This window comes from Tachyglossus aculeatus, chromosome 11, assembly GCF_015852505.1.
Source record: "Tachyglossus aculeatus isolate mTacAcu1 chromosome 11, mTacAcu1.pri, whole genome shotgun sequence".
NCBI classification, from domain to species: domain Eukaryota; kingdom Metazoa; phylum Chordata; class Mammalia; order Monotremata; family Tachyglossidae; genus Tachyglossus; species Tachyglossus aculeatus.
This window is the reverse complement of record NC_052076.1, coordinates 45,507,982-45,530,547: the sequence shown is the minus strand read 5'-3', so window position 1 is coordinate 45,530,547 and position 22,566 is coordinate 45,507,982. Positions and strand designations below refer to the sequence as shown.

Genomic DNA, 22,566 nt, shown 5'->3' with positions numbered 1-22,566 from the left:
CGCTCAATAAATATGATTGATTGATTGGCACAGTAAGAGCTTAACAAAAACCATAAAAAAGAAAAACCCTTCAAATCACTAAAGACCGCAGCTTTTTTGTATTTTACAATTTTACAATTAAAAAAAAAAATCCCACATCTCTGTTTTGGCCTCAACTGATTTACTTCAGCTTGCTTGGGCCAAGGAATCTGATTTCTGAACATTTTTCTGTATTTAAAGCATGCCCCATAGAGATATTTTTGCACTCAATTTAATAAATGCCATCACTATGCATTAAATTTAGTTGGTTTTGCTGATTATGGCTTTCAGGAAATTCTCATGAAAATCAGCCAAACAATTCTTTTAGATTAAATGATCCACAGATTGTATAATCCAAATTACATCACACTATTAAGTAGCTCAGGATGATTGAATTTCTTTGTTTTGTGTACTTCCCTAACAACTTAAGATGCGGTAAGATTGAATATGCCAATTTTCTCTTTGTGTTAAATATTTCAGGGAATATGAAATGTCTCAAAGTAGAGATTTTAGATGAAGGAAAAATCACAGCTATAGTGTTGGTCAATGAGGTGTCATTACAATCACAAGAGAATTCCCCAGACTAACCTGTTGTTCACATAACCAAGTCATTTTGAGATCAGTCAGACAATTACCCTTGTGCTATAAGCCTACAAGTGTTTGCAGATGGGCACTGTCCACGAGCTCTTCAATTGTTCAGCAACCAGATTATTCCATTTGTTTTTTTCATTTTAAACCTGTGAATTTTACTTGTGATCATTTTCCAGCTGGGCAACAGAAAACAAGCTCATTTTGTGCTTAACTTGATAAATCTGCTTGCAACAGATGGAAAATGCACACGTGTCCCGAGATAGGTTCACGGGTTCCACTCCCAATCACTATGCTCGACATAATGCTTTGCTTCCTCCATCTTCTGGAACAGGAGGGGTGAAGAAAAGCCAAGTTTTTTTCCATTATCATGGTGAAAGTATATCTGCTTATATATTTCTAGCAAAATTATAGAAAGTTCCTGGGAGAATAAAGGAAAAACATAAACTGTTTGCCTGTGGAGGTCATTCATTCATACAGTGCATGTTAATGATACAAGTAATAGATTCCAATTACATTATTAAACCAGAATCATGCTGGTGTTTATAAAAGAGTTTCTCTTTGGGTTGCTAGAAAACAAACTTCTTAATAATGGCCCCATGTGGCAATTTCCATATTCCAGGAAGTTCCAAGGGAGAAGAGGAGACAGGGTGTACTCAATGGTCGAGGCTTACTCCAAACCACCTCGGAAACCAAGGCTTCCATTCCCGCTTTCATAATGCTGGGATGTCGGTGGCAATGTCATCATCACCAACTAACTATTGCCCGGAGCAGTGAGGTCTGAGGACTGCCTCTGACAAGTACTGTTTTAATTCCTTATTTTACTGTTGATAAATCAGTTCTTTTATAATGTGTCTCTTCACTGCATGTTTCGGAAAGGATGTCATTAAAGAACATTCTTCTCTCCATGAGCTGGTGACAGAAGAAACGGTTTTGTGCGTGCCCGCAGCATTGCCAAGATCTGAGTTTTCTAGAACTTGAGGTTTTTAACGAACACAACCCCACATTTATAAAAGAACAGACTATTTTGGGATTCTGGAATTGGAATTCGTTTTAATTGTCTGTATATTATCCTTCTTGTTCCGAATGTCTGTCTTTCCTCGCTTAGGTGGTAAGATACAGAGGTGCAGAGGCAGCGTGGCTCAGTGGAAAGAGCCCGGGCTTTGGAATCAGAGGTCATGGGTTCAAATCCCGGCTCCGCCACATCTGCTGTGTGACCTTGGGCAAGTCACTTAACTTCTCTGAGCCTCAGTTACCTCATCTGTAAAATGGGGATTAAGACTGTGAGCCCCACGTGGGACAACTTGATCACCTTGTATCCCCCCCAGTGCTTAGAACAGTACTCTGCACATAGTAAGCGCTTAATAAATGCCATTATTATTATTATTATTATTATTATACAACAACAACAACTCTCTCCTCGACCCCCTCCAGCCTGGCTTCCGTCCCCTTCATTCCACGGAAACTGCGCTCTCAAAGGTCACCAATGACCTCCTGCTTGCCAAATCCAACGGCTCATACTCTGTCCTAATCCTCCTCGACCTCTCGGCTGCCTTTGACACTGTGGACCACCCCCTTCTCCTCAACACGCTATCTGACCTTGGCTTCACAGACTCCGTCCTCTCCTGGTTCTCCTCTTATCTCTCCGGTCGTTCTTTCTCAGTCTCTTTTGCAGGCTCCTCCTCCCCCTCCCATCCCCTTACTGTGGGGGCTCCCCAAGGTTCAGTGCTTGGTCCCCTTCTGTTCTCAATCTACACTCACTCCCTTGGTGACCTCATTCGCTCCCACGGCTTCAACTATCATCTCTACGCTGATGACACCCAGATCTACATCTCTGCCCCTGCTCTCTCCCCCTCCCTCCAGGCTCGCATCTCCTCCTGCCTTCAGGACATCTCCATCTGGATGTCCGCCCGCCACCTAAAGCTCAACATGTCAAAGACTGAGCTCCTTGTCTTCCCTCCCAAACCTTGTCCTCTCCCTGACTTTCCCATCTCTGTTGACGGCACTACCATCCTTCCCGTCTCACAAGCCCGCAACCTTGGTGTCCTCCTCGACTCCGCTCTCTCATTTACCCCTCACATCCAAGCCGTCACCAAAACCTGCCGGTCTCAGCTCCGCAACATTGCCAAGATCCGCCCTTTCCTCTCCGTCCAAACTGCTACCCTGCTCGTTCAACCTCTCATCCTATCCCGTCTGGACTACTGCACCAGCCTTCTCTCTGATCTCCCATCCTCGTGTCTCTCCCCACTTCAATCCGTACTTCATGCTGCTGCCTGGATTATCTTTGTCCAGAAACGATCTGGGAATATTACTCCCCTCCTCAAAAACCTCCAATGGCTACCAATCAATCTGCGCCTCAGGCAGAAACTCCTCCCCCTGGGCTTCAAGGCTGTCCATCCCCTCGCCCCCTCCTCCCTCACCTCCCTTCTCTCCTTCCCCAGGCCAGCCCGCACCCTCCTTTCCTCTGCCGCTGATCTCCTCCCCGTACCTCGCTCTCGCCTGTCCCGCCATCGACCCCCGGCCCACGTCATCCCCCGGGCCTGGAATGGCCTCCCTCTGCCCATCCGCCAAGCTAGCTCTCTTCCTCCCTTCAAGGCCCTGCTGAGAGCTCACCTCCTCCAGGAGGCCTTCCCAGACTGAGCCCCTTCTTTCCTCTCCCCCTCGTCTCCCTCTCCATCCCCCCATCTTACCTCCTTCCCTTCCCCACAGCACCTGTATATATGTATATATGGTTGTACATATTTATTAGTCTATTTATTTATTTATTTATTTATTTTACTTGTACATTCCTATCCTACTTATTTTATTTTGTTGGTATGTTTGGTTCTGTTCTCTGTCTCCCCCTTTTAGACTGTGAGCCCACTGTTGGGTAGGGACTGTCTCTATGTGATGCCAATTTGTACTTCCCAAGCGCTTAGTACAGTGCTCTGCACATAGTAAGCGCTCAATAAATACGATTGATTGATTGATTGATTGATTATACTTGTAGGAAAGGACTGGCTATTGGCCCTAATACGTAGTACAGTGTTTTTCACATAAAGTGGACTTAATGAATGTCAATAATCATACTGGGACATTTATACAATTAGCACACTTACAACACACGAGGCAAATCTTCCTTGAAGAGCCACTTAAAAACAGCATAATCTAATGCTGACCTAATCTCTTTATTCTTACTAAGTATTGAGAAGCTGTGGAGAGTTAACTCTTCTTTAGGAAGTGGTCAATATATATTTTTATTATTTGCGAAAGAAAAAGGTTTCCAAGACTTAAATGGGAACACGAGCCTTTGTGGCAACGGTAATGCATCCGTCTTTTATGTCTCTTTACCAAGGAGAGAATGAGATGGAATAGTTGCAGATACAAATCCAGTTTCTCTGAGGATGCGTTTTGCTCGAATGATTCACACACGTTTAAATCTATTCACTCTCAAATGGGAAAAGACATACTTGGGTAGTGGTGGAGTGGTCAGTCACCGGAGCCAGTTGGACGTACTGGACCTGGATGTCACTTCCTTGGAGTGGTGATCCATCAACTCCTCCTGAAGCAGGATCAGTCGAGGCAACAGCTATCAATTGCGCACCCTGCAATACCTGGGAAAGGCAAGTCAACACTCATTTATAAACTGTCATGTAGAAATGAGACAAGAAAGAAGAACGAGTGTCAATGGCAGCCTGAGGAAGGGCGCCAAAAATTTGTAGCCATCACTTCCCTAGAAACGTGTTCAAATGTTTGGCTTTAAACCCTTTAAAATCTATTGAATGCACCTATGCTATTGTTGAACAAAATTAATATACGATCCTCTTCATCTTTTAGGAGACTTCACTGATCCCACACAAATGCCAGTTTCACTCATGAATGAATTACTTTAATATCAGAAATGAACAAACACTTTGGTTTGCATATGATCTGTATGGCTGAAGGGGACAAAATTTGTGAAGTATTGTGGTTTTGTAACCAAGGGCTACTCTATGTAGTTTCTGAAATTACCTTTAGAAAAGTCAACTTGAGATAGGTGGGGAAAACTTGAAGTATCAGTAAAATGCATGGTTTTTGCATCATCTGAGGGTTTTCAAGGTGACTACTTTTGCTTTACACAATAATTCTATATTTTGACATGCAGCACTGATGTCAAAGTGGGAAAAAATACCATTTATTAAATAGTATTAAGGCATGCTTTTAACAGGAAATGGTGAACCTGATGGTAGGGTTCGTAATACATCTCTTACTTTCCTACTGAAACAAGATTGCAAATGTCAATCTCTCTAACAATGAACTCGCTTAAGAATGTAGCTATAGGCATTAAAGAGGGAGTATTAGACTGCAAAGGCACACATACACAGCTTTCTTGTTCTTGTTTGGTTTTATTTTTCTCTGGAAAATTGTTAAATGTCTTCATAAATGACTGAACAATGAAATCAATACCCTGGAATTAAGAAGGGGGTAAACTGGAGGAAGACCTCAAAGCTGAGTAAATGGGAATGCAGCATGGTCTAGTAGAAAGAGCACGGGCCCAGGAATCAGAAGGACCTGGGTTCTAATCCCAGCTGTCACTTGTCTGCTGTGTGACTTGGGCAAATCACCTACCTTCTCTGTGCCTCAGTGACCTCATCTGTAAAATGGGGATTAAGACTGTGAACCCCATGCGGAATAGGGACTCAGTCCAACCCTGTCCAACCCAATTGTCTTGTATCTACCCCAGTGCTTAGTACAATCCCTGGCACATAGAAAGCTCTTAAACACCATATTAAAAAAATCATCATCATCATCAATCGTATTTATTGAATGCTTACTGTGTGCAGAGCACTGTACTAAGCACTTGGGAAGTACAAGTTGGCAACATATAGAGACAGTCCCTACCCAACAGTGGGCTCACAGTCTAAAAGGGGGAGACAGAGAACAAAACAAAACATACTAACAAAATAGAATAGATATGTACAAGTAAAATAAATAGAGTAATAAATATGTACAAACATATATACATATATACAAAACATATATATATATATACATATATATACACAAAAAAATGTTGTGTACAATTCATTAGTAATGCAGAGGAAACCAAATGAAGCTATTTCAAATTTGCTGTTTACTTGAAACTGATTTTAAGCACTGCCAATTAGTTCTTCCAGTGCTAATAATACTTAATAATAATAATAGTAATAATACTTAATAATAATGGCATTATTAAGCGCTTACTATGTGCAAAGCACTGTTCTAAGTGCTGGGGAGGTTACAAGGTGAACAGATTGTCCCATGGGGGGCTCACAGTCTTAATCCCCATTTTACAGAAGAGGTAACTGAGGCCCAGAGAAGTGAAGTGACTTGCCCAAAGTCACACAGCTGACAAGTGGTGGAGCCTGGATTTGAACCCATGACCTCTGACTCCAAAACCCATGCTCTTTCCACTGAGCCACGCTGCTTCTCTAACAATGATTATAATATTTGTTAAGTGCTTACTATGTGCCAAGCATTGTTCTAAGTGCTGTGCTAGATAGAAGGCAATCAGGTTGTCCCACATGGGGCTCACAGTCTTTGTCCTTATTTTACAGATGAGGTAACTGAGGCATAGAGAAGTTAAATGGCTTGCTGAAGGTCACACAGCAGACGGGTGGCGGAGTCAGGATTAAAACCCACGTCCTCTGACTCCCAAACCTGTGTTCCTTCTACTAAGCCATGCTGCTTCCCTAATAATGCTAATAATCGCTGACAGGTGTCAAAGAAGCCAGTGAAGTACTAAAATAGCTCATTTCAAGTTTTTCTCTTCGACAACCTTCTTGAATTTCATTTGGTGTGATAGAAACAATGAGCTATTTAAATTGCTTTCTAACCTTCCCCTAAATCCTTATTTCCTTTTGAAAACATCCTTTGTTCACATCAGAGAAGCAGTGTGGCTCAGTGAGAAGAGCACAGGCTTGGGAGCCAGAGGTCATGGGTTCTAATCCCGGCTCTACCACTTGTCAACCGTGTGACTTTGGGCAAGTCACTTCACTTCTCTGTGCCTCAGTTACCTCATCTGGAAAATGGGGATTAAAAGTGTGAGCCCCACGTGGGACAACCTGACTACCTTGTACCCCCCAGTGCTTAGAACAGTGCTTGGCACATAGTAAGTGCTTAACAAATGCCATCATCATCATATCAATTTTTGGGTAACATGGGGATTTACTGGATTGCAACTGGGGACAATATAGTGTACCAAGCCTGAGGTAAGTACTAAATAAGCGATGCATTCCCTTCACATTCATGGGGAAGTCCAGCAAAAAAAGATTTTCAGAGCAATCAAATCAACTGAATATACAATTGAATAAGCACACATATAAAATTCTAAGGATGAGTGGGTACACAATACCTGTACTGGCTCTGCCCACAGTGAATACATTAGTATTAGTAACAATTACGGTATTTAACTGGGGGTTAGACATGATAATCCAATTAGGCCCAGCCCTTTTCCCATACGAGGCTCACAATCAAAAGGGAGAAGAGGTGGTATCTCACATCGTTTTTACAGATGTGAAAATTGAGAACTGAGAGGTCCAGGGCCTGTGGCAGAGCTGCGACTGAAATAGGCCTCCTTTTATTTTTAAATCTGGGCAAACCTAGCAGATAAAATCTTGACTTCTCTGAATCTAGTTAAATGAACCACTCAAGATTTTTAGGTCTTGTCATTTTAGATATAATAAAAATCCAACAAGGGTGTCCACAAGTGGGCAGTTGCCCATGATTAGATCACACTTAATTGCCGGTCTGGCACTAATCCTTAGTAACTCTTTAGGGAGAAAAATTCAATTTCAGACTTTTTTCACACATGCCTCAACATAATCTGATATTTGCATTCCTGGAATGTCAGGAATGAAACATTAAGGTTTACCATCCTTGATAGAAAGTATCACTTCCTTACATCACTTGTAAATAATTGAATGGGATGCAAATTAACCAAGAATTGAACTAAGCTCCTTCTGCTGCTATGTCTTAATAGATAAGGTGAATACAAACAGGTTCAAACTTTGTCATTTTATAACGACAGCTAAACTACAACTGTACTTTACATGCTGTGACCTGAATGAGTCACACCACTAATTTTTTGCTTCATGCCACCATCTTATTTGGAAATTACCCAGTAATGACGTTTAAAACTTCTGTTACAGGCATATGGCATATTATTTTTAGTTCACTGAGTTAAGCCGAATCTGCTTTATATGACTCAATGCCTCTGAATGTAATAACCAAAGTATCTGAAATTGACCACAGTGGCCATTCTGGTGATTATTTGTTATTTTATGAAACAGTCTCTTAAAGGATATTCTGTAACCATGGGAGGTCCCAAATGGTTGGTTTATTTTAAACTCCTCCAACAAAATTATTTTTAAATGAGGGATGCAGTCTTTCACAGATTAAGAAGACACATTGCCTCTAGTGTCTGTCTAGAAAACTAGCAAAAATGATACTTCAATACAAAGTTAACGGAAGTGGGTTGAATTTGAGGTTTTTGCCGGTCTTACAACCCTGGGTCAATCTGATTCAAAGTCATTTTTGTGGTCATTACTATTTTCAATGAAAACAACTCTAAGAGCACGTTATATGCAACTATAGTTGCAAATGCTGGGATAAGATCAAGTTTCTACTGTATAACAAACCTTGAATTGTATAGGACTTTGGCAAGTGATCTTTATACAAGAATACAGCTTTGTTGGCTGTTAATAGGAACTCTGGACCACCAACTTAATTTGGCCATTCTTATCTACTCCAATCTTGAAAAGGTATAAGGATCAAATCATACTTCCTAACGATCTCCTCTGAAAATGAACTGGTCCCAGTGGGCTTCTCTAAGCAACGTGGCTCAGTGGCAAGAGCCCGGGCTTGGGAGTCAGAGGTCATAGGTTCAAATCCCGGCTCTGCCGCTTGTCGTCTGTGTGACTTTGGGCAGGTCACTTCACTTCTCTGTGCCTCAGTTACCTCATCTGTAAAATGGGGATGAAGATTGTGAGCCCTATATGGGACAACCTGATCACCTTGTATCCTCCCTTTTGATTGTATCCTCCCCAGAGCTTGGAACAGTGCTTCGCACATAGTAAGCGCTTAACAAATGCCATCATTATTATTATTCTCTCTAATAATAATATTATTATTCTTCTCTTTCATAGCCATCCAATGGGTATTGAAAAGTAGAAAAGATATGGACAATCAAAACTTCATTTGAAATGGAAGAGATTCATTCAAAAGACCAGCACGTGGGAGAAGCAGTGCTCTAGTACATAGAGCACGGACCTGGGTTCTAATCCTGGCTCTGTCACTTGTCCGCTGCGTGACCTTGGGCAAATCACTTAGTTTCTCTATGTCTCAGTTACTTCATCTGTAAAACAGGGATTAAGATTGTAAACTCCATGTAGGACAAGGAGTATGTCCAACCTGATTCGCTTGTATTTACCACAGTGCTTAATACAGTGCCTGTCACATAGTAAGTGCTTAACAGATACCATAAAAAACTCACATACAAAGAAATATGCCTTATGGATTGGTTAATGTTGATTCAAACCTTATGTTGACTTGGTAGATGCAGATGGACAATCAGGTAGTTGGGAATTTGGGGACAGTCATTCATATAAAAAAATACTCACTTTGGGTTTTCCGCATTTGGTTGGTGTCAAACCGCATAATTTAGCTAAGAAAATATCCCAATTCTCACATCATACGCTTACAAAAATTTCTACCTTAAGCCAACTGTATTATTTTTGTTTAAAATCAGGTCTCTAGCTCAAATGCCTTGTCCCAGAATGCTACGGGATCCAAAATGAGCATTTTCCAGCTCGGACATGGAAGTCCAAGTGTAAACTGAGCAGTTTCTCCAAGATATTGCTTTATGACTTGCAAGGGACCACCTATAAAAATGTGGAATGCTCCTGCTAAACAAGTTTATATGATCAAACTTCCCTGAATAATTCCTAAGGCTTGTCAACTCAACAGCCACCTCTTGCACTTATGTAAAATCAATTGTAAATACTTTCATGTGTCTCTCACCTAAGAGAATGTAAACTCCTTGTGGACAGGGACCATGTCTTGGTCTTTTCATTTAATCTTCCCAAGCGCTTAGGTAGACTGGACACTTATTAAATACCATTATTTGTACTACATGACAGCTATAAACCTGATATATTTTTACATTTCCCCTTACAATAGGTGGAGATAAAATATTAATCTCAGGGTTCGACAGACGTTGGTTAGTTCCAGTCATACACACTAGTTACTGCTAAGAAGGTCGGTCTCTGTCTACTGGTGGTGTTTAGGTTATCTGTTTACTTGATATTGATGCCTCTCTGTCTCCACTGCTTTGTTTGCTAATTACACACAAAGATCATCGTTTTCCCAACAGTGATTTTTCACTGACAAGTCCATCAGTGGATGTGTTGAGCCTTGACCTTTCCCCACTTATTAGAAGGAAAAATTGAGACACTAAGTGATTTACTCCTCGTAATAATTGTGGGATTTGTTAAGTGCTTTCTGGGTGCCAAGAATTGGGATTGACACAAGATAATCAGATCAGACAGAGTCCCTGTGAGACATGGAGCTCACAATCTAGGGGATTGTGAGACAGCGGTAGATTAGCGGTCTAGAACACTGATTTCCCGGAGTGTGGGCCAATTCTCCTACCACTCAGCCTGAGAGGCTGCTAAGAGTGTCTTGTTAACAATTTATGTGAGTAGGGTCAAGAATGAACAATGTGTGTCTTTAAAGAACAGTGCTCTGTTCACATCCAACATGAACTGCCACTGGCCCTACATTATACGTTTTTTTTTTCCTTAAAGTGAAAATGGAATTTTTAAAATACAATATTTAAATATCTAACCATAACTCAAACACATTTATGAAACTATAGACCTTGCAAACCCAGGTCCCTTATAGGAGCAACAGTTAAGTGCAACTTCTATACCATCTGTTCTCCACAAGTAAGAATGTTTCTGGCATGTCGGAGGTTAGCAAGAGGACCTTTAGTTAATGGTGGCAGACGCAGAAATCAACAGACAACAAAAAGATTCCTTAACAGCTCTCCGAGTTATTTTTGTTTGTTTCTCTTTAGCACAAAATAAATATTTTTAAATAAAATCCCTTAAGATCCACAGAAGTAAATCGTATCTAACTGGGCCACTAGAAATTCTACACAAACACAGCATTAGTTACGGAAGAAAAAAACCTCTGCTTATAGTCTCAAATTCATGAGTGCTTTTCTCTCCACTATTTGAGGTTTTGTGTACTCTCATGTACAACATGAACATGCTTCCTGCTCTTCTCTCGTTTTAAATTGTTTCCACCTTACTTAGCCCTGAACTTGTAGTTCAGAAAAGGAGGGAGGACTGGGGAGGGGAAAACCTTTAATAACTTTTCCTCTGGTGTCTTCCAAAACCATTTTTAAGCAGATTTTCAAATTCTATACTGCTCACATGATGTTCACAGATGATTTCTGTTTAGCATGGGAACTAAGCATTCTAGAATCCCACTAACTAAATCCAAAGTTAGCTTACAGACTTAAACCTCCAAAATGAGCAGTTAACAGATGCATTTTCTTACCCAAAATACTCCTTTAAATCCCACAAAGCTGGCTTAAAGTTAATAGATGCAATCCACCTCCTAATTGCATTTAATTTTATTTCCATTGCTTTTCCAATCACAGACAAACACATAGCTTTGCTTACAGTAGAAAAAACAAAACGGAGAAATGAACACTCAGAACTATTCAGATTCCCTTTCACTTTTGGGAAAGAGTTTTGTTGCATTTTTCCATCATTTTCAGTAGTGTATTAAAGTACAACATTCATTTAAAAGTCAGATTTTGGCTTTCTAGAATGAGGAGGGAAGGAAATCACACAGAACCGTTGCAGAGAACACTACGATGGAACCTTTAGCAAGGAAGTGGCAAACTAAATATTACTTTTCTGGTGAAAAGCAAGATTCTGGATTTTTTACATTTTAAAATTGGTTTAAAAAGATAATTTGGGCATGGAGACAAGTAGCTATTCTGAAGACTCAGAAAGTCATGTTCAATCGTAAGATGTTTCAGATCTTTCCTTATGAGATGGATTTTTTTTTTCTTTTTCCCAAAGACATTCAAAATAGCATGGTTAGTTTCCTTAAAGTTTAGTAGGGTGCACCAATAAATGTGTTCCTCTGAAAAAGACTTCCCCAATGAACATATTCCTTCCTATTTTAATGCGTAAAAGCTCAGGAGTGGCAAACAGGGCCACCATGCATGGATAACAATGTGTAATGACAGAGAAGGGCACAAATGGAAGGCAGGAGGGTGGGGGATAGCAGGCAATCACAGCAGTTAAATAGGACCAGCTGATGAAGTGCTTTAGGGCAATAATAATAATAATATTAATGGCATTTGTTAATCAATCAATCAATCAATTGCATTTATTGAGCGCTTACTGTGTGCAGAGTACTGTACTAAGCGCTTGGGAAGTACAAGTTGGCAACATATAGAGACAGTCCCTACCCAACAGTGGGCTCACAGTCTAAAAGGGGGAGACAGAGAACAAAACCAAACATACTAACAAAATAAAATAAATAGAATAGATATGTAAAAATAAAATAAATAAATAAATAGAGTAATAAATATGTACAAACATATATATATATATATATATATATACAGGTGCTGGGGGAAGGGAAGGAGGTACTAAGCGCTGTTATCAGGTTGTCCCAGGTGGGGCTCACAGTGTCAATCCCCATTTTACAGATAAGAGAACTGAAGCACAGAGAAGTGAAGTAACTTGCCTAAAGTCACACAGCTGACAAATGCGGAGACAGAATTAGAACCCATGATCTCTGACTCTCAAGCTCGTGCTCTTTCCACTAAGCTAATCAATAGTAATCTATATCCCTAAAACTTCATTCTATTTATTTGTTTATGCACTAGGTGAGTGGGGGCAGATGCTGAAAGCATCTTAGCGCTTAATAAATACCGTCATTATTATTCTGTCTGCTGTGTGACCTGGGGCAAGTCACTTCACTGCTCTGTGCCTCAGTTCCCTCACCTGGAAACTGTGAGTCCCAAGTGGGACAACCCGATCACCCTGTATCCCACCCGCCCCAGCGCTTGGCACATAGCAAGCGCTTAACAAATGCCTTCACGATTATTATCATCCTGTATCTATGTATATATGTTTGTACATATTTATTACTCTATTTATTTTACTTGTACATATCTATTTATTTTATTTTGTTAATATGTTTGGTTTTGTTCTGTCTCCCCCTTCTAGACTGGGAGCCCACTGTTGGGTAGGGACCGTCTCTAGATGTCGCCAACTTGGACTTCCCAAGTGCTTAGTACAGGGCTCTGCACAAAGTAAGTGCTCAATAAATATGATTGATTGATTGATTGATTGATTGATTGAAAGGAAGTGAAGTGGCACCAGACCCAGGAGTGGAGGACCTGTAGGAAGGAAGTGAAAGGGAGTTGGAGGAGAAACAGGGCAAATGGTGATGGAGGAGTGTTGGGGAAGGGTACTAGAAGGGAATTCTGGAGAGATGGAGGAGGATCTGAAAGAGAGGGGACTCCAAAAGAGAGGTCAGGGGAGGAATCAAAGAAGCAGAGGGATGTGGAAAAGTGGCTTTGCCTAGTAGAAAGAGCATAAGCCTTGGAGTCAGAGGACCTGGGTTCTAATTCCAGCTCTGCCACTTGCCTGTTGTGTGAACTTGTACTTCCCAAGCACTTAGTACAGTGCTCTGCACACAGTAAGTGCTCAATAAATACGATTGACTGAATGAATGAACTTGGGCAAGTCACGACTTCTCTGGGCCTCAGTTTCCTCATCTGCAAAAAGGGGATTCAATACCTGTTCACCTTCCAACTTAGATGGTGAGCTTCATGTGGAATAGGGAAAGTGTCCAGTGTGATTCACTTGTATCTTAGAACAACGCTTGACACACAGTAAGCGCTTGACAAATATTATTATTATTATTGTTATTACGTGGTGAGGGGACTTTGGAGGAGGGCAAAGAGGGAGGTAGCAATGTAGTGAGTGAGAGGGAAAAATGTAAGAGGAGAAAAGGGTGGGGAGATTAAGAGAGGGAGAGAAAGGGAGATGGAAACTTATCTAGAGGTGGAGAAATGTTACATGATAAAATCCTGTGACGGTTTCCTGGATACAAACTAATAATACCTGTTGAGCCAGAGTCCGGATATTCCCTAGCTGGAAGTTAGGCATCTCTGAGTACTTCCCAAGCGCTTAGTACAGTGCTCTGCACACAGTAAGCGCTCAATAAATACGATTGATTGATTGAGTTTAGGTCACTAGGGAGGAACTTAGATGGAATCCTAGGGATGGTGCAGGAATTTCTAACTAAAGTCCCCTACCAAAACTCACTGTTACCAACAAGGGAAGAAAATGAGAAGAATGGGTTAAGAGGGGATTTTATTGATCTGAGCTGTCTCTAGCTATGAGAAAACCCACTCCCTTTTCAATGTATCCTTTACTTTCCTTTCTAGCATATACAGTATTACAACACAGATTCTACTCTGCTTCCACTTTGAGGTAACATCAATATGCCTGTACTAACAAATGAATAAAACACAGAAGAAATACATCACATATGTCTAATGCTATAAATCGAATTTAAAGTGCCCATTTTTAGTTGTTATGGTTGGCATGAATGGATGTCATAGAATGCAGAAGCTTACTGCACTTAAACATATGCACCTTATAAGAATAACAACATGTTCCTTTTAGAAGGAGGTTTTGTAGAAGTTCTAACAGGACAACCACGTTCCCGCTTGTGTGCCCCAGATCATTTAAAGATACCATGAACATATTTTTCAAAGCTCAAAGTGACACAGAAAGTGGAGTTTCGAGGAGCAAGGCTGAAGAGACAGAAAATTCAGATAAATGGATTGCCAGGTAGAGAAGCAGCATAGCTTAATGGCAAGAGCATGGGCTTGGGAGCCAGAGGATGTGGGTTCTAATTCTGGTTCTGCCACTTGTCTGCTGTGTGACCCTGGGCAAGTCACAGCTTCTCTGGGCCTCAGGTATCTCATCTGGAAAATGGGGATGAAGACTGGGAGCCCCACATGGGAAAACCCGATTACCTTGTATCTACCCCAGTATTTAGAACAGTGCTTGGCACATAGTAAGTGCTTAACAAATACCATAATTATTATTATTATTACTTGAAAGAAAAAGAGGAAGTGAAGGAAAGATAGAAAAAGGTAAGGAGGGGACAGAGGGGGAAGGGGAGACAAAAGCGAAGATAATAGAACGGGATCTGGGACCAGAGAAGGATGAGGTAAGTAAATGTAGGAGATCATACACCCATTTTCAAATGCTCTCAGAGACGGACAAAAACAGGCAGACAGAAACACAACTAGGAACTCTTCTCCACCTCCTTCTTCGCTGTTATTTCCTGGAGGAATGTCGGGGCTACCCTTGTCCTGGGCAGAACAGGGAAAATAGGCTCCCGTTACCCCACCTGGGGCATGACAATAGGGAATCAATCAATCAATCGTATTTATTGAGTGCTTTACTGTGTGCAGAGCACTGTACTAAGCGCTTGGGAAGTACAAGTTGGCAACATATAGAGACGGTCCCTACCCAACAGCGGGCTCACAGTCTAAAAGGGGGAGACAGAGAACAAAACCAAACATACTAACAAAATAAAATAAATAGAATAGATAGAATAGGGAAGCAGTTGGCTCCCATCAACGTGATGTGGGGAGGCAGAGCCCATAGGCTCCCACAGGTTTTCAGGCTGAAGAGCAGCATAACTAGCTTACCTGGCCCTGATTCATTCGGAAAGAATCAGAATAGGAGGCAAAATTGTCGCTCCACCTCTCTCCCCCTGCCAGCTGGGCTGGGGTCAATCTGTGATATTTATTGAGCGCTTTCTATGTGCACAGCATTGTGCTAAGAGCTTGGGAGAGTACAACACAACAGAATTAGCAGACATGTTCCCTGCCCGTAGTGAGCTGACGGTCTAGAGCGAGTCCTCGTTGGTGCTGTGGGGACTGGGGTCTTCAAAGCAGGAGCTAAGCAGGGGTCTCTCGACATGAAAAGGAGTGGAGTGAGTTGGAATCCTGGAGCTCTGGAAGCTTAATAATAATAATAATGATGGTATTTGTTAAGCGCTTACTATGTGCAAAGCATTGTTCTAAGCGCTGGGGAGGTTACAAGGTGATCAGGTTGTCCCATGGGGGGCTCACAGTTTTTTAATCCCCATTTTCCAGATGAGGGAACTGAGGCCCAGAGAAGTGAAGTGACTTGCACATAGTCACACAGCTGACAATTGGCGGAGCCGTGATTTGAACCCATGTCCTCTGACTCCAAAGCCCGGGCTCTTTCCATTAAGCCACGCTGCTTCATAACTTGTGTGGTCCCGTGGGGCAAAAGATGAGGTTGGGGTGAGATGGACAGATGGCTCCAGGGAGAGAGCTACTCCTACTTTTGCAACTGGCTCAGTGGAAAGAGCCCGGGCTTGGGAGTCAGAGGTCATGGCTTCGAATCCCGGCTCCGCCACGTGTCCGCTGTGTGACCTGGGGCAAGTCACTTAACTTCTCTGAGCCTCGGTTACCTCATCTGTAAAATGGGGATGAAGATTGTGAGCCCCATGTGGGGCAACCTGATCACCTTGTATACCCCAGCGCTTACAACAGTGCTTTGCACATAGTAAGTGCTTAACAAATGCCATTATTATTATTACAATGGAGATTAAGACTGTGAGCCCCCTGTGGGACAATCTGATCACCTTGTAACGTCCCCAGCGCTTAGAACAGTGCTTTGCACATAGTAAGCGCTTAATAAATGCCATTATTATAGAGAAGCAGCATGGCTCAATGGAAAGAGCACGGGCTGTGAAGTCAGAGGTCATGGGTTCAAATCCCGGCTCCGCCAATTGTCAGCTGTGTGACTTTGGGCAAGTCACTTCACTTCTCTGTGCCTCAGTTACCTCATCTGTAAAATGGGGATTAAGACTGTGAGCCCCCCGGGGGGACAACCCGATCACCTTGTAACCTCCCCAGCACTTAGAACAGTGATTTGCACATAGTAAGCGCTTAATAAATGCCATTATTATTATTATTATAATTCTTTCACTCTCCTTTCTTTCCCTCCTTCTCAACTTCTTCCTCCCTGTCCTGTCCAATTTCCACTTGCAAGTTTGTTTGCATGTTTTAAGTGGTGCAGGGTCCTAGACCAACATGGACAGTTCTGGTCCATAGTTTTGCTGCTGTTGCCTGAGGGTCTTCTCCTGTCATCATCATCATCATCAATCGTATTTATTGAGCGCTTACTGTGTGCACAGCACTGTACTAAGCGCTTGGGAAGTACAAGTTGGCAACATATAGAGACAGTCCCTACCCAACAGTGGGCTCACAGTCTAAAAGGGGGAGACAGAGAACAAAACCAAACATACTAACAAAATAAAATAAATAGAATAGATATGTACAAGTAAAATAAATAGAGTAATAAATATGTACAAACATATATACATATATACAGTTAAAACCAGCAACATGACAGCAGTTAGAGAAGCATCATGAAGTAATGGGAAGAGCACTGGGCCGGGAGTCATAAGGTCATGGGTTCTACTCCTGGCTTGGCCACTTGTCTGCTTTGTGACCTTGGGCAAGTCACCTCACTTCTTTGGGCCTCAGTTACCTCATCTGGAAAATAATAATAACAATAATGATATTTTTAAGCCCTTACTATGTGCAAAGCACTGTTCTAAGCGCTGGGGGGATACAAGGTGATCTGGTTGTCCCACGGGGGGCTCACAGTCTTAATCCCCATTTTACAGATGAGGGAACTGAGGCCCAGAGAAGTTAAGTGACTTGCCCAAGGTCACACAGCTGGCAAGTGGCGGAGCTGGGATTTGAACCCATGACTTCTGACTCCCAAGCCCGTGCTCTTTCCACCGAGCCACACTGCTTCTCTTTGAGACCAGGAGCCCCACGTGGGACAGGGACTGTGTCCAACCCGATTTTCTTACATCCACCCCAGCATTTAGTACAGTATCTTGCACATGGTAAGCACTTAACAAATACCATAATAATAATTATTATTATTAATAAAAGACTCCGAATATTTATTATCATTCTTCTCCCACTTCCCAAGACTCACTGGGAAAGGGGGAGGAGTGAAAAGAAAGCACCATTCCACCTCACCCATCCCTCTCTTTTCCATCCTTTGAAGCCCATATCATCTGCCTCTACCATGCACTCGACTTACTGTCATGAACGTATACTGTCTCCCAGGCCAACCTCCAACTTTCTGAATCATTTTGATCCCTTTCTCACATTCTTTCCCGCTTTCTCCATCTCTATATTAATCGTTGGGGGCTTCAGTATGCACATGAATGTTCTAACTTTGATCTCTCTCCTTCCCTACAGTTTCGTATTTTCTCCTTTCACAATAATAATAATAATGATGCCATTTATTAAGTGCCTACTATATGCAAAGCACTATTCTAAGTGCTGGGGAGGTTACAAGGTGATCAGGCTGTCCCACAGGGGGCTCACAGTCTTAATCCCCATTTTACAGATGAGGTAACTGAGGCGCAGAGAAGTTAAGTGACTTGTCCAAAGTCACGCAGCTGACAATTGGTGGAGCCGGGATTTGAATCCATGACCACTCACTCCAAAGCCCAAACTTAACATGTCCAAAACAGAAAACCTCATCTTCCCACCCAAATCCTGTCCTCCCCCTGACTTTCTCAGCACTGCAGACACCACCACCATCCTCCTCATCTCACAAGCCTTGGCATTATCCTCAATTTATCTCTCTCATTCAATCCACATGTAATAGCTATCACCAAATCCTGTTGGTTCAACCTTCACATCGCTAAAATCTGCCCTTTCCTCTCCAACCAAACTGCCACCATGTTCATCCAAGAATTTACCCAATCTGCCTTGATTACTGCTTTAGGTCTTCTCATTGATTCTGCTGCCTCCAGACTCTCCCCACATTATTCCACACTTCGCTCTGCTGCCCGGATCATTTTCTACAAAACCTTTTATTCCATCTTTGCCCACTCCTCCAGAACCACCAGTGGTTGCCCATCCACCTCGACATCAAACAGAAACTTTCAAAAAAGCGGCTTTAAAGCCCTTAATTTCCGTGCCTCTCCTACTTTACCTCTTTGATTTCCTAGTGCAACCCAGTCTGCTCACTTCACTCCTCTAACCTACCCACTATACCTTTATCATCTCTCTCTTCTCTGACCCCTTTGCCCACATTCTGCCAGTGCTTTGCACACAGTAAGCACTCAATAAATACAATTGACTGATTGGCCTGGAACTCCTTCCCCCTTCATATCTGACAGATGTTCATTCTCCCCACAATCAAAGTCTTACTAAAAGCCCATCTCTTCCAAGAGGCCTTCCCCGACTAAGACCTCATTTCCTCTTCTCTCACTCTCTTCTGTGTCACCTTTGCCCCTGGATTTGTACCCTTTATTCACCCCACAATCTCAAAAAGTATGTGACCACCCTAGCTAATGCAGGATGCCTTGGGTTGCCTTAGGTATATAGCACCTCCTGGTGTTTTATTTGTTTTATTTAAAACACTTATTTAAGTGATTTATTACCTCCATCTGCTAAATAAACCTGAATCAGAAAGTATCAGAGAATTGTAAAGTGGTTTTAAAAAGTTTTGACTAATCAAAATATCCACTAAAGCTAAAGAGTTAGGAAATGATAAAAAAAAAATAAAACCAAACCACAAAACTAAAAAGTATGTGATAAAATCACAAAAAGCATGGTAAACAATGGGAATAAGACCCCAGGGGAAGATGCTCTCAGATTTTTTCACTATCCTTTTCTGGGTTATTTATTTCATTGGCTCTGGAAGAGACAGCAGAAGGAGGAAAGGATCCACGCCGGTGGTCTCTGAAATGGTCTTCTGTTGTCTCTTATCCCCAGCTCCCCTGCTTTCCTCTCTCAATCCTCTGATCTCCTCCAACTGCACCTTCAACTCCACTCCACCAAATCACACCAGCAAGCCTCTCTTTTGGGGCCGGGGAAAACAGCTTACCAAACAGACAGAAGGTCCATTAAGCATCTGAGATCTCTAAAAAAAGTGAAAATGCCTACAGGCTAGTCAGGTGCCATTACAACTCCACAAAGACCTGTGAATTCTTATTTTGGGACCAAGGAAATCACCGATGTAACAGTATAACTTGCACTGAGCTCCTCCTCTAGACTATAAACTCCTTATTATGCCTACTAACTCTATTGTACTGTACTCTCCCACAAGCATTTAGTAGATTATTTTGCAGACAGTAAGTGCTCAATAAATGCCATCGATTGATTTATAACATGCAATTCTATCAGAGGCTGTCAAAATTATTTTAAAATATGAATCAATCATATCTCAGAGTAATTACTACACTAGAGTAACTATCTCCACTTTATAGAAGAGGAAAATGAGCTACAAAGGGGTTAAGACCAAATATTTCACATGAGTGGGTATCTTGAACTGAGCCTTCAAGGTCATCGACTCATGCAATGTGGAATTAACAATTCTATGTTCTTGGGGCTTCTTTAACGTTCCAGAAACAGCTTTCGGGGCACTTAGGTGAATCCTTCCTTTCTAGCTAGGAAGGATGCTCGTGCCGAGCTTGCAAATGGACAACACACAGGCTCAGCAACAGCTGCCACTGACGGCAGCTTAATACCGTGCTCTGAATTTAGGAAATATTTAATCACTACTATCACTACTAACGAAGACTCTAGTGACACCGAAGCTACTGGATTTGCCCTGTCCCTAAATCTTCCTAGCCCACTCCACATCCACCCTCATACTTCCCAGCTATCTCACTTCAGCTTGATTTCAAAATGAGTCCCCTCAAACTTTGCCTCTGATGGCTCTTCCTATACACTGCCTGAACCCTTGCATCCACTTTTCTTCGCTTCCTGATAACCATCTACAACCAGTTCCTCTGTGCCAAACCAATTCCTTCCCTATTGCTTTCAAACATGCCCACAATTCATCTTTTTTTTTAAAAAAAAAAACCTATCCTTTACCCCATGATCCCACCTATTGCTCACTCCATCCCCTTCACGTTATTCCTGTCCAAAACCCTAGAATAGGTCATTCATACCAGCTGCCTCTACTTCCTTTTCAACCTCCTCCTCAATCTCTCTACAATTGAACTCTTCACCTTTGAGTCTTCTTTGAGACAACCTCGTCGTCCTCATCATCGTCGTCGTCCTCCTCCTCCTCCCAAAGTCTGTCAGGATGCTCTTCTGTCTTGTCCTTCTCAACCTCTCAGATGCATCTGACATTATGCAGCGGCATTATGTTGCCGACTTGTACTTCCCAAGCGCTTAGTCCAGTGCTCTGCACACAGTAAGCGCTCAATAAATATGATTGAATGAATGAATGAATGAACTCCCAAGCCAATGGTCTATCCACCATGCTGTGCTGCTTCCTAATACCACTGATTGATCGATATCCTTCACAGTGAGGCATTCTCTTCTTAACCAAACTCTGCAACAGTTTATTCAAGAAAGCAGATTGTCACTGTTCCGTCACACTTGATAACTCTCAACCATTCGTTACAGTTTTATGTGAAGTTTTTAAATTGGCATTCCCTTCCCTAGCATTGCGTAATGCACCAGTGTTTTGGGTGGGGCTGGAACTTTAGGCTGTTATCTTCTCACTACAGGGAGAGTTACTTCATCCTGATTTATAGTCTGAAATTAATTACTGAAACTATTTTGAGGTCAGAGGTTTCTAATTATCATGCTCAAACTCAAACACTCCGTTAATGCTGAGTTAACCTTCTTTACCTCCTTTTATGGAATGTTTGAACGTGTCTCCATGTAGTGGGAAAACAGGGGTTATATAATACACGCCCATAGTGTGGGAATTCTTTCAAAGGAATATTTCTGCCATTTTGTGATTAGCTGAGCAAAGCCCCACCTTACTGAACACAAGACCAAAGACAATAATTGTAATAGGCTGATAACTGACTTTTCAACTTGGCATAATGTTCTTGACCTTTGCACTTTATCTGCTAAGAAGACATAAATTTAGATTTGCCTGCTCTTTCTAATTTTCCTAATACAAGACTTGCTTCCCAAAAGGCAGAACACCAAATTTATACCCAAGCCTGGGGCAGTTGTTGGAGTGCAGTCTGGTAGTCGTCTCCTGGGGCATTCCCAGAGCTGGATGGCCCTCTAGGTAGCTCTGCAGATCCCTCCTCCCTCTTTAATCTCCTGAGAACCCGATACTGGACTTCCAAGTGGACTCTGATTCTCACGTCACAGTCACCCAGGCCTTTTTTTGAAAAAATTGGAATTAGTTAAGCACTTACTATGTGTCACGCACTGCTAAACCCTGGAGCAGGTACTCAGGTTGGGCAGTCTCTGTCCCACTTAGGGATCACGGCCCAAGTAGAAGGGAGTAGAATTTAATCCCCGTTTTACAAATGAGGAAACTGGGGCACAGAAGTGAAGTGACTTGTCCGAGATCACGTAGCAGACAAGTGGTAGAACTGGGATTAGAACCCAGGTCCTCTGACTCCCCAGGCCCAGGCTCTTTCCACTAAGGCCATGCTGCTTCTCTTGCCAGAGAACAGCAACCACAGTAAGGTGTTTTACATTTGAAAAGCCTCACTTTCCTTTCTCAAAGGGCTACTTGGTCACTGTCTATGCAAGGGGAGGGGCCCCTTTTTGGATATGGAAATTATTTTCCAAATAAATTCAATATGACCTTGTGCGCATTTACAATTTACCAATATCTGTAAAAGTCTTTTAGGATGTTACTATTTGGGGGTAAAGTAAAAGAGGATGCAAAGGATGGTATGTTTCTCAAATCCTTAAGCATCACAACTTCTGGGTGTATAGATTTTGACCTCAACCTAATAAACAGAATTAACACACTCTAGAGGAAAGTTTAGCAACTGTCAACTCAGTAGATGTATGTGTTATGGAAACATTCATAGCCAGAGACTACAGAAAAGTTTCAT

The 22,566-nt window shown here is 42.0% G+C and overlaps 1 protein-coding gene across 2 annotated transcripts in view; it reads right to left on the bottom strand.

Annotated features, from left to right (window-relative positions):
- LOC119934946 (BTG3 associated nuclear protein) overlaps positions 1–22,566 on the bottom strand; it is a 238,101-nt gene that overhangs the window by 5,667 nt on the left and 209,868 nt on the right. For both annotated transcript variants that reach the window (XM_038754526.1, XM_038754527.1), the window contains exon 12: positions 4,056–4,199. In XM_038754526.1, the coding sequence (XP_038610454.1) occupies positions 4,056–4,199 (144 nt within the window). The remainder of the gene's footprint in view (positions 1–4,055; positions 4,200–22,566) is intronic.